General features: G+C 46.0%; 1 protein-coding gene across 2 annotated transcripts in view; it reads left to right on the top strand.

Annotated features, from left to right (window-relative positions):
- The window catches only part of LOC124720153 (serine/threonine-protein phosphatase 6 regulatory ankyrin repeat subunit B-like), an 87,235-nt gene that overhangs the window by 54,193 nt on the left and 9,835 nt on the right, over positions 1–23,207 (top strand). The window contains exon 4 of one of the 2 annotated variants that reach the window (XM_047245459.1): positions 8,419–8,559. The exons of the other annotated variant lie outside the window; for it this stretch is intronic. Within the exon in view, the coding sequence (XP_047101415.1) occupies positions 8,419–8,559 (141 nt within the window). The remainder of the gene's footprint in view (positions 1–8,418; positions 8,560–23,207) is intronic. 2 annotated transcript variants of the gene reach the window in all.

The following is a 23,207-nucleotide window of genomic DNA, read 5'->3' on the forward strand; positions in this document are numbered from 1 at the left end:
AGTTCTAGGCGACTGATGACCTCAGAAGTTAAGTCGCATAGTGCTCAGAGCCATTTTGAACCATTTGATTTGAATACCGCTTCAACTACACGCGACCTATGTGCCGGACATCCATCTTGTAGTAACATCAGTAGGAAATCAGCATACATTGCACCATTTAGATTGCCATAGATAAAATGGGGCATCAGCCAAGGTCGCTGATGTTCAACTTGTTGCAGCCATCGTGGATTTTCCGTTGCCCAGTAGTGCGTATTATGCCGGTTTACGTTACCGCTGTTGGTGAATGACGCTTCGTGGCTAAATAGAACGCGCGCAAAAAATCTGTCATCGTCCCGTAGTTTCTCATGCCCAGTGGCTGAACTGTACACGATATTCAAAGTCGTCGTCATGCAATTCCTGGTGCGTAGAAATATGGTATGGGTGCAACTGATATTGATGTAGCATTCTCAACACCGACGTTTTTGAGATACCCGATTCTCGCGCAATTTGTCTGCTACTGACGTGCGGATTAGTCGCGACAGCAGCTAAAACACATACTTGGGCATCATGATTTGTTGAAGGTCGTGGTTGACGTTTCACATGTGGCAGAACACTTCCTGTTTCCTTAAGTAACGTAACTACCCGGCGAACGGTCCGGACACTTGGATGATGTCGTCCAGCATACCGAGCAGCATACATATCACACGCCCGTTGGGCATTTTGATCACAATAGCCATACATCAACACGATATCGACCGTTTCCGCAATTGGTAAACGGTGCATTTTAAGACGGGTAATGTATCAAGAAGCAAATACCGTCCGCACTGGCGGAATGTTAGGTGACACCACGCACTTATAGGTTTGTGACTATTACATCTATCACAAAGCGAAAAACGAGGTCCAACTAAAATATTCATATTTCTTTACGTACTTCACGAATACGTAATAAAAAATGGGGGTTCCCATTTAAAAAAAAAAACCGCCGTTGATATTCGTTTGACGTTTGGCAGCGCCATCTTACAGGCCAACCATAGCGCGATCTGGTGTGCCCCTTCAAGCTAGACGAGTTTCGTGCTTTGTGGTTTTTTCGTTTGATGTTCATTTCGTGAGATATTTGGCCCGGTCACTATCAATTGACCACCATATATATATATATATATATATATATATATATATATATATATATATATATATATATATATTTTACACATATTGCGTGGTCTGTCCTTGTTTGAATTTCCTACCTGCTCAGTTTCAAAGTTGCTCTCCCTGTGAAACTTAATGGCGGGGTAAAGCAGTTCGCCAGACTCAGACTACAACTCGCACGGTTTAACTCAGCCAAGAAATATCGCAGCATATTCCACTGCAGAATGATTTTATTCTGCTCTCCCCATGTTTACCATCGTTGCCTCGAACAGATGTTGGCTAACAGACGAGCTATAAAAATCGTCTCACGATCACAGTACCACATTACATATATTTAAAAGTTGTTACCGTTGTAATATGTGTGGTTGTTGTGTAGTCCAACAGTCCTATGCAATAGTTCTTCTGCTGGATCAGCGTAACTGTTAGCCTTTGCATGTACCATGGTGGTTCGAAAAGTTCTCGAAATGGAATGGAAAAAAAGTAGTTTCATCACTGAAACTTTTTTGTTTTTCAATGTTGTGTCCCTGTAGATTAATGCACTTGGTCCAACGGTGTACCAGTGCATTGATACTATCTCGAAAATGAGTTTCCTCCAGGCCTGCAAAATAGTTGTCACTTCCGACTATCAATTCTCCATGTGAATCGAATCTTCGGCCACCAAGAAACGTTTTCAGGTTTGAGAAGAGATGGAAGTCTGACGGAGCCACATCAGGTGAATAAGCTCGGTACGGGCTTTTATTGAAGTTTCGAGAACATACCTTCACCGAAGAGTCAAGCAGTATATTGCTCCCTCCTACGTATATCTCGCGAAGAGACCATGAGGATAAAACCAGAGAGATTAGAGCCCACACAGAGGCATACCGACAGTCCTTCTTTCCACGAACAATACGAGACTGGAATAGAAGGGAGAACCGATAGAGGTACTGAAGGTACCCTCCGCCACACACCGTCAGGTGGCTTGCGGAGTATGGACGTAGATGTAGATGTAGAAGACGTGTGTGGCGACTATTCGTACCTTAGTTCGTGTAATTTTCCCATGGCGACGGCACATGTTTGCCGGCGCGCATTGTCTTGATGGAAGATGACTTTCTTCCTTGCTAACCGTGCCCTTTTATCGAATATCTTCTGTTGCAGTTTGTCCATGGGTTTAGCATAGTATTCTCCAGTAACTGTTTGCCCAGTGTGGAGATAATCTAGAAATAGAATCCCCTCCGCATCTCAGAACACTTATGCCATGACCTTTCCCGCCGAAGGAATTGTCTTTGCTTTTTTTGGTGGCAGGAAATCAATATGTTTCCACTCCTTTAACTGTAGTAGTGCACCCAAGTTTCATCTGTGGCCACAAACCGTCGCAAAATATCTAGTTCGCGTTTCTCCTAAAACAGGCCAAACATTGTTCTGATATGTCCATGCGTTTTGCATCCAGCGTCAAGAGTCGCGGCATCCATCTTACAGATAATTTTTTCATTTCTAATTCTTCAGTTAAAATGTGAAATACCTTTCCAGACGAAATCTGGCAAGAGTGAACAGTTTCACGCATTATCAGTCAGCGATCCTCCATGACGATTTTGTGCGCTTTTGTAATGATTTCTGGAGTAGTGACACATCTTGGCCGACCACAGCGCGGATCATCATCTAAGCTCTCCCGACAAAATTTAAAACCATTCGTCGACTTGGCAACAGTTGAATATGAAGGGGCAGAATCCCATAGTTTATTCTGGAAATTGCTTTCATACGTTTCTTTAAGAAGCACTTAATCACTTCTATAATCTAGATTTTTTCCACCTTCGAAAATCGCTACGCAGGAACAATAAAAGAGTCACATCACCGGCACACCTCTCTTCCAAGAGCACTCACGTGTCACGTGGTTAGAGGCAACAGTGCAATGGATATCACGTGAACAGATCGTAGTTCTAGCGCTGACCTCTCGTGGTGATTGCGAGAACTTTTCAAACCACCCTCGTACCTTTAGTTTGTGCCTCATTTTGTACAAACTGCTATGCTATGCTACGCTATGCAGGAAACTTGACAGAAGCACTGGGTACATTGATTAGCTCAGTGGTAATTCATCTTTCTTAACAACAGTCTTTGCAATTGTGCCTCTGCTACTTCTGTGTGGACAACGTGTTGGCAGCACTGTCTGTAGACCGTCAGTGAGAGAGCACTTCGATTTCCTGCTGCTAATAAGGCGAGTACACCGTTCGCTTGTTACACATTTTTACGAGCTTCAAACAGGTACAACTTATTTTCAGTTATCTGGGTAGTTACTATTTTATTTTTGTAATTTCTTGCGTGTTTGAGTGCCTACTAGACACAACCTTTTATTTTAATAACAGTGTAGTGTACAGTATCGCCGTTGCTACTGACCCTCGTATCGTACAGGCTTTTGTTTGTTTGGTTAGAACAGCTCAGTGTCGGTTAGACCGTCAGTGAGAGAGCACTTCGATTTCCTGCTGCTAATAAGGCGAGTACACCGTTCGCTTGTTACACATTTTTACGAGCTTCAAACAGGTACAACTTATTTTCAGTTATCTGGGTAGTTACTATTTTATTTTTGTAATTTCTTGCGTGTTTGAGTGCCTACTAGACACAACCTTTTATTTTAATAACAGTGTAGTGTACAGTATCGCCGTTGCTATCGACCCTCGTATCGTACAGGCTTTTGTTTGTTTGGTTAGAACAGCTCAGTGTCGGTTAGACCGTCAGTGAGAGAGCACTTCGATTTCCTGCTGCTAATAAGGCGAGTACACCGTTCGCTTGTTACACATTTTTACGAGCTTCAAACAGGTACAACTTATTTTCAGTTATCTGGGTAGTTACTATTTTATTTTTGTAATTTCTTGCGTGTTTGAGTGCCTACTAGACACAACCTTTTATTTTAATAACAGTGTAGTGTACAGTATCGCCGTTGCTACTGACCCTCGTATCGTACAGGCTTTTGTTTGTTTGGTTAGAACAGCTCAGTGTCGGTTAGACCGTCAGTGAGAGAGCACTTCGATTTCCTGCTGCTAATAAGGCGAGTACACCGTTCGCTTGTTACACATTTTTACGAGCTTCAAACAGGTACAACTTATTTTCAGTTATCTGGGTAGTTACTATTTTATTTTTGTAATTTCTTGCGTGTTTGAGTGCCTACTAGACACAACCGTTTATTTTAATAACAGTGTAGTGTACAGTATCGCCGTTGCTATCGACCCTCGTATCGTACAGGCTTTTGTTTGTTTGGTTAGAACAGCTCAGTGTCGGTTAGACCGTCAGTGAGAGAGCACTTCGATTTCCTGCTGCTAATAAGGCGAGTACACCGTTCGCTTGTAGGGTAAACATAGTCATGTGTAGGGACTGTGGTTGTTGTGAGCGGACGCAAGGAGAATTGGCCACTCTTCGGGGGCAGGTGGAGGCTTTGTCTGTTAGGCTCATCGAGCTCGAGGCGCAGGCGTCGGCTCGTAGTGGCGTTGGGGCAACTGTGGTGAGACCTATGCCTACTTCGGTGGCCTTGGAATCACATGGAACCCCTGATGTCGCTGCGTCTTCCGGCAGTGAGCATCTTACCGGTCAGCCATCACTCCAGGGTGAATGGCGGACAGTGGTGGGCTCGCGCGTGCCTGGCCGAAAGGCGAAGGTGGGATCTGGCCGCGTGGCAGCTGCCTTACCCCTTTCCAACAGGTACGGGGTGCTTCCTAGTGGTGATGACATCGTTTCCGAGCCACCACAGGATGCCACGCCTGTTGGGCTAGTGGCCGATTCTCCGGCAAGGTCCCGACAGTCACAGAGGGCGGGCCTATTAGTTATAGGGAGCTCCAACGTTAGGCGGGTTATGGAGCCCCTTAGGAAAATAGCGGGTAGGTCGGGGAAGAATGCCAGTGTGCACTCGGTGTGCTTGCCGGGGGGTCTCGTCCGTAATGTGGAGGAGGCCCTTCCGGCAGCTATTGAACGCACTGGGTGTGACCGGCTGCAGATAGTAGCACATGTCGGAACGAATGACGCCTGCCGCTTGGGTTCTGAGGCCATCCTTGGTTCCTTCCGGCGGCTGGCTGATTTGGTGAAGACAACCAGCATCGCACGCGGAGTGCAAGCTGAGCTTAATATCTGCAGCATAGTGCCCAGAGTCGATCGCGGTCCTCTGGTTTGGAGCCGTGTGGAGGGTCTAAACCAGAGGCTCAGACGACTCTGCGACTATAATGGTTGCAAATTCATCGACCTCCGTTATTGGGTGGAGAACTGTAGGGCCCCCCTAGACAGGTCAGGCGTGCACTACACACCGGAAGCAGCTACTAGGGTAGCAGAGTACGTGTGGCGTGCACACGGGGGTTTTTTAGGTTAGAGGGACCCCCCCTTGGGCGAAACGATAAAATACCTGACGGCTTACCAGAGAGGACATTATCATCGTTGATAAAGAACGTCCGTCCTCAGAGACCAACAACAGGAAAAGTCAACGTAATATTGGTAAACTGCAGGAGTATCCAGGGCAAGGTTCCTGAATTAGTATCTCTTATTGAAGGAAATAGTGCGCATATAGTATTAGGAACGGAAAGTTGGTTAAAACCGGAAGTGAACAGTAACGAAATCCTAGACACAGAATGGAATATATACCGCAAGGATAGGATAAACGCCAATGGTGGAGGAGTATTTATAGCAGTAAAGAATTCAATAATATCCAGTGAAGTTATTAGCGAATGCGAATGTGAAATAATCTGGGTTAAGTTAAGTATCAAAGGTGGGTCAGATATGATAGTCGGATGCTTCTATAGACCACCTGCATCATCAACCGTAGTAGTTGAGCGCCTCAGAGAGAACCTGCAGAACGTCGTGAAGAAGTTTCGTGATCATACTATTGTAATAGGGGGAGACTTCAATCTACCAGGTATAGAATGGGATAGTCACACAATCAGAACTGGAGCCAGGGACAGAGACTCTTGTGACATTATCCTGACTGCCTTGTCCGAGAATTACTTCGAGCAGATAGTTAGAGAACCAACTCGTGAAGCTAACGTTTTAGACCTCATAGCAACAAATAGACCGGAACTTTTCGACTCCGTGAATGTAGAAGAGGGTATCAGTGATCATAAGTCAGTGGTTGCATCAATGACTACAAGTGTAATAAGAAATGCCAAGAAAGGAAGGAAAATATATTTGCTTAACAAGAGTGATAGGGCACAAATCGCAGAATATCTGAGTGACCACCATCAAACGTTCATTTCTGAGGAAGAGGATGTGGAACAAAAATGGAAAAAATTCAGAAACATCGTCCAGTACGCCTTAGATAAGTTCGTACCGACTAAGGTCCAAAGCGAGGGGAAAGATCCACCGTGGTATAACAATCATGTACGAAAGGTACTACGGAAACAAAGAAAGCTTCATCATAGGTTTAAGAGTAGTCGAATCATAGCTGATAACGAAAAGCTGAACGAAGCGAAAAAGAGCGTAAAGAGAGCAATGAGAGAAGCATTCAACGAATTCGAACATAAAACATTGGCAAACAATCTAAACAAGAACCCTAAAAAGTTTTGGTCATATGTAAAATCGGTAAGCGGATCTAAATCCCCTATTCAGTCACTCGTTGACCACGATGGCACCGAAACAGAGGACGACCGAAGAAAGGCAGAAATACTGAATTCAGTGTTCCGAAACTGTTTCACTGCGGAAAATCGTAACACGGTCCCTGACTTCAGCCGTCGCACGGACGCCAAAATGGAAAATATTGAAATAAACGATATCGGAATTAAAAAACAACTGCTATCACTTAGTAGCGGAAAAGCATCCGGACCAGACGAGATACCCTTAAGATTCTACAGTGATTATGCTAAAGAACTTGCCCCCTTTCTATCAGCAATTTATCGTAGATCGCTGGAAGAACGTAAAGTACCTAGCGACTGGAAGAAAGCGCAGGTCGTTCCCATTTTCAAGAAGGGTCATAAATCAGATGCGAATAATTATAGGCCTATTTCGCTTACGTCAATCTGTTGTAGAATAATGGAACATGTTTTGTGTTCTCGTATTATGACGTTCTTAGATAATACAAATCTCCTTCATCATAACCAACATGGATTCCGCAAACAGAGATCATGTGAAACTCAGCTCGCCCTATTTGCCCAAGAAATTCACAGTGCCGTAGACACTGGCGAGCAGATTGATGCCGTATTCCTGGACTTCAGGAAGGCATTTGATACGGTTCCGCACTTACGTTTAGTGAAAAAAATACGAGCTTACGGAATATCGGACCAGGTTTGTGATTGGATTCAGGATTTCCTAGAAGAAAGAACACAACATGTCATTCTTAACGGTTCAAGATCTGCAGATGTAGAGGTAATTTCGGGAGTACCGCAAGGAAGCGTGATAGGACCTTTATTGTTTACAATATACATAAATGACTTAGTTGACAACATCGGTAGCTCCGTGAGGCTATTTGCAGATGACACGGTTGTCTACAAGAAAGTAGCAACATCAGAAGACTTGTACGTACTCCAGGAAGACCTGCAGAGGATTAATGCATGGTGCGACAGCTGGCAGCTTTCCCTAAACGTAGATAAATGTAATATAATGCGCATACATAGGGGCAGAAATCCATTCCAGTACGATTATGCCATAGGTGGTAAATCATTGGAAGCGGTAACGACCGTAAAATACTTAGGAGTTACTATCCGGAGCGATCTGAAGTGGAATGATCACATAAAACAAATAGTGGGAAAAGCAGGCGCCAGGTTGAGATTCATAGGAAGAATTCTAAGAAAATGTGACTCATCGACGAAAGAAGTAGCTTACAAAACGCTTGTTCGTCCGATTCTTGAGTATTGCTCATCAGTATGGGACCCTTACCAGGTTGGATTAATAGAAGAGATAGACATGATCCAGCGAAAAGCAGCGCGATTCGTCATGGGGACATTTAGTCAGCGCGAGAGCGTTACGGAGATGCTGAACAAGCTCCAGTGGCGGACACTTCAAGAAAGGCGTTACGCAATACGGAGAGGTTTATTATCGAAATTACGAGAGAGCACATTCCGGGAAGAGATGGGCAACATATTACTACCGCCCACATATATCTCGCGTAATGATCACAACGAAAAGATCCGAGAAATTAGAGCAAATACGGAGACTTACAAGCAGTCGTTCTTCCCACGCACAATTCGTGAATGGAACAGGGAAGGGGGGATCAGATAGTGGTACAATAAGTACCCTCCGCCACACACCGTAAGGTGGCTCGCGGTGTATAGATGTAGATGTAGATGTAGATGTAGTGAGCTGTGCTCTCGCCTGTATGCACACATACATCTGTCCACGCAGCGTCTCTCTGTGCAGGTCGCCAGCCGCTACAGAGAGCGGGGCCAGCCCTTCCGCACAACCGCACAGCCGCCGCAGCCGCTCCCCTGTCTTGACTGCAACGTCCTCGGCTACCTGCAGCGGTCGCCCACTTAACGTGACCGCCGTCTCTCTCCTTCGGTGAGTCCTGTCGCACGATCAGCACATTTTTATGAATTTATAGGGCTCTTCACCGAGTGTCATTGCTTTGTTGTATTTTCCCATGCATCAGAGAGTAAGTTTGTTACGAAAAGCTATACCATTTATATGCGAGGGTGAGTCAAACGAAAACCTCAAATATTTTTTAAAATATTATATATTGTGCAGAAGTGGTATAAAGCTGTTTCACTCTTCAACATAATCTCCCCCACGCTCAATGCAAGTCATCCAGCGCTTACAGAGTGCATAAATTCCCTTGGAAAATAATTCTTTTGTTAGTCCGCGCAACCACTCATGCACCACGTGGCGTACCTCTTCATCAGAACGGAACTTCTTTCCTCCCAATGCGTCTTTCAGCGGTCCAAACATATGGAAATCACTTGCTGATGAGAAATGGCACCATTCCTTGCTCGCTCTCTTCGTTTCCGGTTGGTGGAAGTGAACCGAGGTTTCGTCCCCAGTAACGATTCTTGCAAGGAAGCCATCACCTTATCGTTGAAAGCGCCGAAGAAGTTCTTCACAAACATCAACACGTCGTTCTCTCATTTCAGGAGTCAGCTGCCGTGGCACCCATCTTGCAGACACTTTCAGAAACTGGAGCACGTCATGCACAATGTGGTGTGCTGACCCATGACTAATCTGTAAACATGCTGCAATGTCATTCAGTGTCTTTCGGCGGTTTTCCTTCACCATGGCTTCAACTGCTGCAATATTCTGTCTAGTCACAACTCGTTGTGCCTGATCTGGACGAGGAGCATCTTCCACTGAAGTCACACCATTTGCGAACGTCCTACTCCATTCGTAGACTTGCTGCTGTGACAAACATACATCACCGTACTGAGCCTTCATTCATCGATGAATCTCAATAGGTTTCACACCTTCACTACACAAAAACCGAATAACAGAACCCAGTTCTTTCCTGGTGTAAGTCGCAAGTGCAGCGCCCATCTTTATTCTGATACTGCGACTATGCGTGCATCTACACTATACTGCCACCTACAGACCATTCTACACGCTGTTTGTAGCATGCTTACCAACTTACAGGATAACGGCACGAAATTTCGATTTGTTATTACAAATTTAAGGTTTTCGTTTCACTCACCCTCGTATTATGACATTTGACTGAGAATGAAACAAAGCGATTCTCTACAACCTTCTTTAGGTTCGCAGTGAGAACTGTATTCGGTTCGGAACTGAAGTATTGCAGTTATATGGGAAAGGCGATATAAAATAAAATTCTTTTACAAAGATTGTAAACTTCCTGGTGTTTTGAATACTATTCCTGGTGTCAATGATGCTTTGTTGGTTGGCTGGTTTGTGGAGGTTGAAGGGAGCGGACTACAAAGGCCATTGGTCCCTTGTTCCACAACCATAAAAAACCGACAAAGAATAAAAAGCAAGCAACAGAGATGACAAGGGACGACACAGAACAAGAGAGACAAAGACCAGTCAAAAGGAATTAAAAGCACACAGAGTGTGACAGTTGTTGGCCAACCATGAAAACAAAAAAGGAAAAGCCAACTACTAAGAAACACACTAAAAACCCCAATCCAAAGACCAGACCCAACACAAAAAAGAGACAAATCCTTAGATCGAGCGATAAAAGCCCTCTGCACGAATAAAATTCAAAACTAAGCCTGCCATTGCAGTATTGATAAAAGTGCAGGGAGCGTACGAGGCAGCGCAAACGTGTGCATGAGCAGAGTTAAAAGCGGACAGTCCAACAATATTTGAAAGGTGGGTCCTCATGGCGCAATAAATATCCGTGCATCAGCCAGGTGTCGCCAATGCGTACCTGGCAGAGGACAATGAAGTCCTTTCGAGGCCCACAAGGAGGAGCGCCACACACTGGTAGTCTCCTTGACGACCCGAAGTTTGTTGGGTGAAGGCAGTGTGTGCCATTTATCACCTCAGGTACCAAGTACCTTCTGCCACAAAACTAACTGGAGATCACATTCCAAAAGGCTGATCTCCAGGGGCGGTGCTCTGACAGCCTGTTTGGCCAGTGTGTCCACACATTCATTTCCTGGGATGCCAACATGACCTGGGGTCCACACAAAGATCATGGAGCACCTGCATTGGGCAAGAGTATGGAGTTGCTTTTGGATAGCCATCACCAAACGAGATCGAGGAAAACTCTCAGGGAGTCACTACAGATAGTGAAGAACTCACCTGAGCAGGAGTGGATATGCTCTCAGGCACAAGAGATGGCCACCATCTCGGCAGTGAAAACACTGGAGCCAGCTGGGAATGAGCCTTGTTCAGAATGATCTCCTAGTGTAAAACCAACACGACCAGCAACCACTGAACCGTCGATATAGACTACGTCAGAGCCTTGAAACGAGGCAAGGATGGAATGAAAGTGGCGGCAGAGAGCCTCAGGAGGGACCGAGTCCCTCAGGACCTGTGCCAAATCGAGCGAAAAGCATGGGTGGGGCACATCCCACGGGAGTAGACGTATATGGGCCCAGAAAACAGGTGGGAAAAACTCATGCCCAGAGAGAAGAGCCCAGATGAGAACTGTGATCGTACACCCTGATCGGGGTCACTGTTCTGGAAGATGAACGACTGAGTTGGGGAACAGGAGATGGTAATTGTGATTCCCAGGCAAGCTACAAACATGTGCAGCATAAGAGAAGTCATAGGTGCCAGACCCGAAATGGAGGGACACCAACCTCTACAAGTATACTGTTGACAGGACTTGTGCAGAAAGCTCCAGTTGAGAATCGGATCCCGCAGTGATGGCTGGGGTCAAGCAACTGCAGTGCCGAAGGCGATGCCGAACCATAAGCCAGGCTCCCATAATCTAGACGGGACTGAATCAACGCCTGATACAGTCGTAGAAGGGTAGACTGATCGGCATCCCACCTTGTGTGACTCAAGCAACGAAGTGCTTTAAGATGCCTTCAGCAGGTTTGTTGAAGCTGCTGAACATGAGGGAGCTGAGTCAACCAGGTATCAAAAAGCAATCCCAAAAACCAATGCGTCTCCGCCACAGCAAGAGGTTCGCCGTAAAGATAAAGCTATCAGGTCAGGGTCAACACTGTGACGTCATCAGAAATGCATAACGTGGATTTTGGCAGCCGAAAACTGGAAGCCATGTGCTACAGCCCATGACTGCGCCTTGCAGATAGCACCCTGCAACTGCCGTTCAGCAAATGCAATGCCAGTGGAGCTATAGTATAGGCAGAAGTCGTCAGCATACAAGGAAACTGATACAGACGTGCCCACCTCTGCAGCAAGCCCATTGATTTCAATTAAAAAGAGGGAGACACTCAAGACAGATCCCTGCCGGACCCCATTCTTCTGGACTGAGGAGGAACTATGGGAGGCCGCAACTTGCACGCAGAAAGATCGAAGCGACAGAAAATTTTGAATAAAAATTGGGAGTGGGCCCCTAAGACCCCACCCATGAAGATTGATGTGATGTCGCCAAGTCGTATCGTACGCCTTCTGCATGTCGAAAAAGATGGCAATGAGAAGCTGACAAAGCCACCACTTCCCCAAACCTGTCTTCAAGGTTGTCTACAAAAAACTGGGCCTTCGTTGCCTGAAAGGTCTCTCCATCAGTCCTGCTGCAAACCAAGTACCGAGGTGAATATGGCTCTCGAGACCTGGTCGCCCTACAGTCCTCCCAGGGTGTAGCCAGGGAGGAGAACAAGCGGGAATCATAGGTCGCAGCATCGAAATCATTATTGACACACTTTGAGACTGCTGGGGCCGAGCGACCACCAGCGTTATTCGATTTAACCCATTTTATTGCGGGTCATCCGCCCTGATGCCACCCACTTCGACAAGGGGCTCTCCCCGCAGGTGTGACCCAGCCTCAGCAAGGGCCACCTGGCGGGATGTCCATTACCAGGAGTCCTGGTGCCCCAGAAGGAAGGGCACCTACTCATTTACATACATGCAGAGGTCTCAGCTCAGGCATCAGGAGTGCGATCCCTGCATTGTCAGGGGGCTACTACCAAGAGGGTACATGATGACTAAACCACAATAGACTGGTTATCGTACTGGGTTTTTGGTGTCAAAATGGTGCAGAATTGTCGTGGGTGCTAAAGATGGGACTGCGCAGGAGGCAAGAAGGAGGCAACCCAGAAGACGTTGGGTGCAAAGCCCGCTGCAAGCAATAAGTAGCATGCATCATGGACAAACTAAAAACACCATGTAAGGCGTCCTTCCCCAAATCGCATGCACTAGCAACAGAAATTTGGAAAAAATGGAGGTTAAGCCCGAGAGGGGACCAACACATAAAGGCCGAAACGTTGGAGACTCCTTTTAGTCGCCTCTTATGACAGGCAGGAATACTGCAGGCCAATTCTAACCCCTGAAGCTTCAAGGGGGATGGTTTGCTATCCTGCCAATTAATCCTATGAGAAATGTGTGTAAATAGGAGTATTGATGCATGTGATGTCCACAATATATACACTCATATTAAATCAAACAATGGAAAGTCCAGGATGGAATGTAACAATATTATGAGAAGGAAACATGCTACTCACCATATAGCGGAGATGCTGATACTGCAGTCGTGTGTGAGAGTTGCATTTGCGTAAGTGTGTGTGTGCGTATGTGTGTTTGTTGTTGACAAAGGCCATTGGCCGAAAGCTTTAAGTGAGAAAATCTGTTTGTTGTGCCTATCTGCAACTCAGCGTCCACATTTTTCATATTAGGGGCCTTGTGCTGGCACCTACTGCTAGGTAGTCCATATCAGCTACTTCAGTGCTCATTACACATCGTGAGAGAGCAGAATGGCGTGCTCTGTGGTATTCACAGACTTTGAATGTGGTCGAGTGATTGGGCGTCACTTGTGTCCTACGTATGTATGCGAGATTTCCCCACTCCTAAACATCCCTATGTCCACTGTTTCTGATGTGATAGTGAATTGGAAATATGAAGGGACACGTACAGCACAAAAGCATACAGGCCGACCTCGTCTGTTGACTGACAAAGACTGCCAACAGTTGAAGAGGTTCGTAATGTGTAATAGGCCATCACAAAGAAATTCCAAACTGTATCACGATCCACTGCAAGTTCAATGACAGGTGGGAGGTGAGAAAACTTGGTTTTCATGGTCGAGAGGGTGCTCATAAGCACAAACACTGGACGATTCAACAGGAGCAAACCTTGGGTGCAGTGACGAATCACAGTACACAATGTGATGATACAATGGCAGGGTGTGGGTATGGCGAATGCCCGGTGAACATCGTGTGCCTCGTGTGTAGTGCCAACAGTAAAATTCGGAGGCGGTAGTGTTATGGTGTGGTCGTGCTTTTTATGAAGGGGGCTTGCACACCTTGTTGTTTTGTGTGACACTATCATAACAGGCCTACATTGATGTTGTAACCACCTTCTTGCTTCCTCCTGTGAAGCGCAATTAGGGGATGGCGATTGCATCTTTCAAAACGATCTGGCATCTGTTCATAATGCACAGACTGTGACGGAGTGGTTCTACAACCGTAAAATCCCTGTAATGGACTGGCCTGCAAAGAGTCCTGACCTGAATCGTATAGGACACCTTTGGGATGTTTTGGAGGGCTGACTTCGTGCCAGGCCTCACCGAGCGACATCCGCAACTCTCCTCAGTGCACCACTTCATGAAGAATGGGCTGGCATCCCTCAAGAACTCTTCTACCACCTGATTGAATGTATGGCTGCGAGAGTGGAAGCTGTCATTTAAGGGTGGGCCAATACGATATTGAATTCTATCATTACCAATGGAGGGCCTAACGAACCTAACTAACTTGTAAGTCATTTTCAGCCAGATGTCCGGATACTTTTGATCACTTAGTGTACATTTCAATTGAATAAATAAGTGCAATTTAAGTTTGTGGTGGTCTTAAAAATGAGATAAGGGAACAGTAATCAGGAAAATAAAAACGACATGATATGTAATAGTAGTATAAGGATATGGTATGTTGTGGGTTGTGTGTGTGTGTGTGTGCGTGTTTAAATTTCATGAAAATTTTGTATATTCTCTTCAAAGACATTTCTGGGGTCTTCTAGATGTTGTGTCTTTTGAAACCTCGTGCCAACTGGGACTCGAACGCCAATTTCATGCTGGTCACAAACAGTCGCCTTAACACATAGGCAATCTCAGCACACGACCAGGCCTAGTTCAAGTTCCCATCATGACTTACATTTCTACATTTATTCCGAACTTGATACTTGGAGCTTCTTCCACAGGGAGTATGGGAAGAGCAGCACTGGAGGAATGGAGTTGTGGAGAACAGCTGCTTAAATTAGTGTGAAAGAATTCGTTGAGTAGCGATTTTTTTATTTGCCATGAAGCAATACTAAAGTTAAATTCTCTTTTTGTAATCGGTAACTAGAAGCAATGAATTGACAGCCACAGCCTGGTTCAAATGGCTCTGAGCACTATGGGACTCAACTGCTGTGGTCATCAGTCCCCTAGAACTTAGAACTACTTAAACCTAACTAACCTAAGGACATCACACACACACCCATGCCCGAGGCGGGATTCGAACCTGCGACCGTAGCAGCAGCGCGGCTCCGGACTGGAGCGCCTAGAACCGCACGGCCACCGCGGCCGGCGCCACAGCCTGAATTCATTGTCCATATTGTAACCGGAATTGTGGCATGGCCAAAGACATTGGTCGACTAGCAGAGGACGTCAACGGTGAGACGCCAAAAACAATAAAAGACAACAGCAGCGATGGACGAACAACAAGACTACACAACAGAACGACAAGTTCAGGGCATAAACCAGATCGGCTGCTTGAGATGTAGCAATATCAAGAACCAAATAACTCGAAGTATAATGGATAAACGACAGCGCAATCAGAACACTTATATCCAGGATCCTATGCAGCGAGCTTTACAGACCAAGTGGTGTGTCCTGCGTCTAGTGAACGGGCAGCGACAGCTGTGCTCGCTAAAAGGAGCGCCCCCTAGCGGCTGTCGTCTGGGTTCATCCATTTTGCAGACTGTCACACCAGACCAGGTACAACATCCCCCCCCCCCCCCCCCTCCCATGAAGGTGAACTGGTGTCTCAGTTGGTTATTGGTTTCCCACCAGAGGAGCCTGCCTACAGGGAGAAGGAAGTTGGGCAATGCGCTGGGGAATGGCGGTGTGGTATACAAATGGATGCTGCAGTGGGGTCCAGCCTCCAAACCTCCATCCACAGGAAATGCCGACCTTGTGCTGGAGTGCAAATTGTACCTGTGTGGCTGAGGGGTTTCCAAGGGCAGGCACTCCAACTCTGAATGACTCATCGAAAGAAGCACAATCAGTAGGTGGAGCAAAGCTGGTTCGAGTGTTGACACTGCAAACCATGAAGACTGTCAACCACTACCAAAGACCATAGACCATTTTGATCCATAGGAACATAAGTAGATCATTGAACTTCAGGGGAATTGTCCAGACTCAGACCTGTGGTGCCAGGAGATGGATGAGAGCATATGGCTGTTGCCCATGGAGGAGCTCTGCTGGGCTGCAGTCATGGATGGTGGAGGTCCTATAGGGGCTGAGGAAGATTGTGAGTGTTGCTGCAGTGACAACACAATGGATATCTGCTTCTGTATCCAGCAGGAGAACATCAGAGACAACAGAAAAACTTGGAAAAGGCGCCGGCCGGAGTGGCTGAGCGGTTCTAGGAGCTACAGTCTGGAACCGCACGACCGCTACGGTCGCAGGTTCGAATTCTGCCTCGGGCATGGATGTGTGTGATGTCCTTAGGTTAGTTAGGTTTACATAGTTCTAAGTTCTAGGGGACTGATGACCTTAGAAGTTAAGTCCAATAGTTCTCAGAGCCATTTGAACAATTTTTTGGAAAAGGCGACCCCAAGCCCAGAGTTCTGGATCAGCAAATTTGGCAAAATAAGTGGGCCACATGTAGCACATGGTGTGTGATACCCTGTTCGATAGTGTCACAGTGTTTACATGTGACAATGTGAGTAGCAGTAATGGGAAACCTATCCAAGTTGCATTCATGTTCTATGTCAGTGTGGAAACAGGAAGTGTCCTGTTCGTCAAATGCTGGGTGTGGTCCTGAAGGTCAGAGAGAGAGTACAGTCGCATTCGCGTGTTGCATGATAGACTAGTACTACATGGTGTAATTATAAGACTAAAAACAACACAACACTGGAGTGTTTGAGCTGTCCACTCTGGAAACCGAAAGTGTGGCCTAAAGAGTGCTTTCAACGGTTTGAGGTCCCTAGTGGATAATCTTAGTCCTATGGATGTACACATCGAATTTCGTAATGGCTAAAGTCACTTTATAGGGCTGTAAGTAGTTTCTTTGAGCAGGCTCCGGTATCTTCGATGCATATACGATGGGGTGCTCAGTACCACCATCGTTACAGTGCACTAGCAGTGCACCAGTACCATACAGGGAAGTGTCAGCAACCAAAACTAGGGGACTTAAAAGGAAAACATCATAAGTCAGGGCGCCAAGTGCAGCATGTGCTTCAGCTGGGTGAAAGCGTGCTCATAGGCGGCTGAGTAAGTGTATAATTTGAGCTACATCACTGAGAAACTAAGAATAGTAATTCATCTTATACAAAGATCTTACACAGCTTCTGTAGATTTTGGGGATGTGGGAGAGAGTCTACAGCCAAAATATTGTGGTTCTTGGTCAGAGTCTCATCTTTACTGATCAAGTGTCCAGGGTATTCCACATGCTGCAGAAAAAATTGGCACTTTTGTAGGCAGGACTTCAGCCCTGCAACTCACAACATAGAAAAGATGGTCCAGAGGTTGCACAGATGGTCTTGGTATGTAGCACCTGTAAATATTAAGTCATCTAGGTAATTAGTAAAAGAGGGAATGGACATAGTGAAACATTACAGGTATCAGTGGAAGGTTTCCAGACTAGAAAAGGTCCCAAAGGCCAAATGTGTTTTTACAAGTCAATGGGCGCACTGACCATTATGCATTAGAGTTCATCCAGTGGGATCTGTGAATAAGCATCAGCAAAGCCTTCTAGAAAACTATTCACCAGTGGAAAGCTCCTTGGGGAGGTCCTCTGGACGTGGTACAGGGTAGGTTTCCACAGGTACCTCCTCAGACCCAGAGAGAGCCATTTGATTTCTGAACCGCTAACAGAGGTATGGCGGAAGCACTAGAATTACTCCAACTTCGTGAAGGCGATCGAGTTCGTGCGTAACCGCCATCTGTAGCGATATTAAAAGCAGATGTGCCCAGTAGAAACGAGGCATTGCGTCTGGACTTAGAGAATAATGTGCCTTGAAATTGGTGGCACACCCCAGGCGAGGTACGGAGAGGAATGTGAGAGAGGCACAAAGGCCATCAAGTTCCTCAAGGAGAACAATGTCCAAGACGACCTGAACTTCATATGTGATGGAAAACCCAAACAGCAATAAGGTATCTACCATGAAAATGTTGTCAGACGAATGACTATTGACAGCAAACAGTGTTATTAGCTGTGTATCCTTCTTTTATAATGTCATAGTTGTGAATTGATCTCTATGGGGAATGGAGCCATCACGATATGCAGCCAACTCATGGGAGTGTGGGACCAATACCGAATAACCCAGATGATCGTAGGTTGAGCAGTTCGCTACAGAAACTGTAGCTCCTATATATACTCAGAAACAAATGTCGTGATGTATAAGCATGGGGTCAGTTAACAAGTCGGTGGCAGAAGGACTGCCCTGGTTAATGATGGCCTAGAGTATTTGCACGATGCATTTACACAAGTGTGGAGTGGAGTTCAACTGTCCTGATGGTTGATGGGAGGCAGTTAGGAGATGCCCATCCTTTCCACCATGAGTGCAGCGGTACCAACGATCCAGACAGTCAGAACATAGGTGCATCGTGAAATAACCAGGAAAATATGGGAGATCCCATAATGCCGACGTATTGTGACCAGGGGCAGTGTTCAAGAGTGTGCAGTTTTGAGAATGTCGTCCAAGGAAGGATTGTTCAGCTTGAGGGCTGCAGTGCATACATCTGTGTTGGGGACTAATTGGGTCACCATGTCTCGAATCAAAATATACACATGTGAGGTTTTGCAATGCGGGTTTGGGCACGTGAAATCACAATGTCCACTCAGCACTTGCAAATCCAGCATCCATGAGCAATATGACTGGCCTGCTTGCTTGTTGTACTGCTGAAACTCAAGGTGTGAAGGGACTACTGAAATCGTTGCAAACAATAGTTCGATGGCTATGAACTCATCTCCTCGAATGTGAGGTCAACCGGATTTCGGAGGGGAACTAATTTCTTTAGTAAGTAAAATGTTCAAGAAAGGAAGAACGACCGTTGGAGAGCGTCATCAGAAAAGCGCCGAAATGCTGTTTCACGTACTGCAAATACGAGTCCCAATCTTTCTTAATGTCGTTAAAGGGCGGAAACAGGGGGGTAGGGGGGGGGGGCGGGGGGAGGCGGGGTCAAGACTCTTCCTGGGAGGCGAACACAGCTTGAATGGGTTTCAAGCCCTACACCTTCAAGTATGTTGACAAAAGGTGAATTTCCTGAGGTAGCAAGTCGGCTTGTTGCTGCAACTGCTGTTGGAACGGCATTTGCAGTTGCACGAGTATCGCATCCATAAGACACTGTTAACCTGTTTGCTCGACTCCAGTTATTTTAACTGGAATAGTTCCATGGCCAAGGGACGCTGGCTGACTGGCCAAGGCCGCAGACGATGACCCGCCGTAAACCACGAAAACCAAAAACAGCGATGGACGACCAACAAGACTGTACAACAGAACGACAAATATGGAGTGTGAACCATATCAGGAGGCTTAGACGTAGCAATGTCCAGAACCAATCAACGCTCAGTATAATGAACGAACGACAGCGCTACCGGAAAATGAATGAGGTGCAGGCCCCTGCCGTGTAAGTTTTATGACGCGGCCAGAAGCGCCGATTGGCTGGCGAGTGTGGCGTGGCCACACCCAGCGCTGAGGTGGCGACAGCAGCGCTCGCAAATATTAGGTGCGCCATCTAGTGCCTGTCGTCTATGTCCTTGCGTTCTGGCGGGCTTGCGAACTCTTCCGGCCAGGATGCCTGAGTCAAACAGTTCATTTCAAAGTCAAAAGCAATACAATTGTCACCTGAATAGTACGCACTCGCTATAACTTGGCAACAGTGAGAGCGTTCAACAGATCTTCTGAAATTGAAGAGAGCAGAATAAGAGAAGCTGTTTCATAATACAGGACTCTCTGCAACTGTTCAAGGGGAAACATTGGAATTAAACAAGTATTTTAACGTTTATAATTGTATAAGCAATCTTAAGACAAGAAAACATATTTCATGACACTGGTTCAAGAATTACGGGATGTGATCACCTAGGATGTTAAAGCTCAGATGTGCATGGCCTTTTGATCTTAGGTACATTTAAAAGCCTTATGCAGTGTAGACAGACAACAGAACCTCATACACCATGAGTGATAATCATGGAAGACACAGACCACTCATATTGAAATTATATTAATAATATACTACGTGTATGTTGTGATACTTTATAATATTTTTTCCCAAAATACTAGCTGTGTACCCGGCATTGCTCAGATATGTATCTGTTCCAGTGTTCCGTAAGTCTTTCTCCTCCTTCACACTCTCTCTGCATCATTCTCCCCCACTCTCGATCGTCCTGTCCATCAGCCTCGCGGGGCGGTTCGGCCGCCACTCCACAAGTTTTTTAACGCCACTACAGCCACTTGCGAGTGAATGACGATGAAATGATGATGAAAGACACACAACACGCAGTCATTTCGAGGCAGAGAAAATCTCTGACCCCGCCGGGAATTGAACCCGGGACCCCATCCGCGGGAAGCGAGAATGCTACCGCAAGACCACGAGCCGCGGACGTCCATCAGCTGCTCCACCCACACTCTGTATGGATCCTCCTTGACCCACTCTCTGCATCATTCTCCCCCACTCTCGATCTATCACCTACTGACTTCGTCCTGTCCATCAGCCTCGCGGGGCGGTTCGGCCGCCACTCCACAAGTTTTTTAACGCCACTACAGCCACTTGCGAGTGAATGATGATGAAATGATGATGAATGACACACAACACCCAGTCATTTCGAGGCAGAGAAAATCTCTGACCCCGCCGGGAATTGAACCCGGGACCCCATCCGCGGGAAGCGAGAATGCTACCGCAAGACCACGAGCCGCGGACGTCCATCAGCTGCTCCACCTACACTCTGTATGGATCCTCCTTGACCCACTCTCTGCATCATTCTCCCCCACTCTCGATCTATCACCTACTGACTTCGTCCTGTCCATCAGCCTCGCGGGGCGGTTCGGCCGCCACTCCACAAGTTTTTTAACGCCACTACAGCCACTTGCGAGTGAATGATGATGAAATGATGATGAAAGACACACAACACCCAGTCATTTCGAGGCAGAGAAAATCTCTGACCCCGCCGGGAATCGAACCCGGGACCCCATCCGCGGGAAGCGAGAATGCTACCGCAAGACCACGAGCCGCGGACGTCCATCAGCTGCTCCACCCACACTCTGTATGGATCCTCCTTGACCCACTCTCTGTCCATCTCCTCAGACCCTTCTCCCAGTCCCACTGCTCCCCACCCTTAACTCTGTCCATCTCTACCTCCCCACTTCTCCTCCTCTCTCCTGTCTCTGCTCATCACATCCTCTTCACATTCTCAGTCCTTTTCTGCCTCCCATTCTCCTGTTCATCTCCTCTTCTCTGCTATGTGTATCTATTTCACCCTTCCCCTCTCTCTGTCCATCTCCTTCTCCACCCTCTCTCTCCTGCACCAAGTTCCCACATCCACCTCGTGACTGACTAGTGCTTCTAACTATATCAGTTTTTCTGTCTAGACAGTAGCTAATGATTATACCAAATTTGGCTGATAATCGATCTAGTGGTTTAGGAGGAGCTTTCTTCTCACGGCTTTGGCCAGAGTATGCACATGTCACGTACATTTCATGTACATTTAGTATATTTCCCAATATTTGTCCACATATTGCATTAATATCTGGACCAAACTTCGCCTTGAATTTTTGTTTTCATGCAGTTCCATCTTTACGGAATCATATGTCCTGGACAATGTGTTGTACAATAATATAATTTTATAGGTGCAGTCAGTGGTACATGTAATACTGCCTGCAAAATGTGGCGCCAATACATGTTGTAGGAGAGAAATAATTAATAAATTCGTCTTGCCTGATGCAGCAATTTTACATCATTAACAGAGAAAAACGTCTTTATTTCATCAATTTGTGAAGGCAACCAGCGAGGACAAGTTTCACCAATATTTGAAATTATATGTAAAGTTCGTAGCAAATCACTAGGTGCTCTCATTCTCAAATACAGGGTGAGTATAGTCTGGGTATTTGCACATCGTTGGTTACACTTTTTTCAGCCCAACTCCCAACATTGACAGACTGGTTCAAAATATGGTTGAAATGGCTCTGAGCACTATGGGACTTAACTTCTGAGGTCATCAGTCTCCTAGAACTTAGAACTGCTTAAACCTAACTAACCTAAGGACATCACACACATCCATGCCCGAGGCAGAATTCGAACCTGCGACCGTAGCAGTCACGCGGTTCCAGACTGTAGCGCCTAGAACCGCTCGGCCACTCCGGCCGGCTGACAGACTGGTGTTTCTTAATTCAATAGTGACTTTTTTCTGGGGAGTGGATGAAGGGTGTAACACGTTTGGTTGAAATCGGTACAATGGATTAGGAGCTATTGAAGGCACATACATACATACAAAAATAAATACAAACATATGTATATACATCTATTTCCATAATGTGTACAGATTATTGTCAGAGATATATTTTCTAAATCTGGCGCATATAAATAACGTGAATCATTTCACACAAGAATCAACATGAAGGAAGTATTGGGGAAGAGGTTAAACAGATAGAAGGCAGTGAGGAATAATTTGTAAAAGAGCCAGAAGCCTCTCAATGTAAGATGACATAGCAACATGAATACCCCAAAATACGGTCAATAATGTGAAAGAGTGTACATGGTGTCCAGGAAAGGACTTAAATTTTGTAGGAGCTACTAATATCGAAATTTATAGGTTGTAATTAGATAATAGGACAGAAAGGCGATTTGGAAACAAATTAGACTGAAACTGGAAACGACACATCGAAAGCGGAGATCGTTACACCACAAAAACACCAATGTGAAGAAAACTTGCAGGAAGTAACGACTATTGGTGGCCATAAACAGAAAAAGTGAGGAAAAAAATAGAAAACTCATAACCAAAAATGGACTGAACTTGGAAAAGGGAACGAAAAACGTTTTGGTAAAGAGAACAAGAAAACCAGTTACGACGGCAGAATGTGTGTGGAGAGAGTATGTGGTTATGGAACCAATAAGAATAACAATGCACATGCACAGTTCTCACAGTTCATTATACACTGAAGAGCCAAAGAAATTTGTACACCTGCCTAATATCGTGTAGACCCCCCAAGCACCCAGAAGTGCCACAGCACAGCTTGGACTCGACTGATTTCTGAAATTGTGCTGCAGATAATTAACACCATGAATCCGGCAGAGCTGTCCATAAATCCGTAAGAGTACGAGGGGGTTTGGATTTCTTCTAAACATCAGCTGCAAGGCATCCCAAATATGCTAAATAATGTTCATGTCTTGGTAGTTTGGTGGCCTGCGGAGGTGTTTAAACACAGAAGAGTGTTCCTGGAGC

Source organism: Schistocerca piceifrons, chromosome 11 (genome assembly GCF_021461385.2).
Source record: "Schistocerca piceifrons isolate TAMUIC-IGC-003096 chromosome 11, iqSchPice1.1, whole genome shotgun sequence".
Classification (NCBI taxonomy): Eukaryota; Metazoa; Arthropoda; class Insecta; order Orthoptera; family Acrididae; genus Schistocerca; species Schistocerca piceifrons.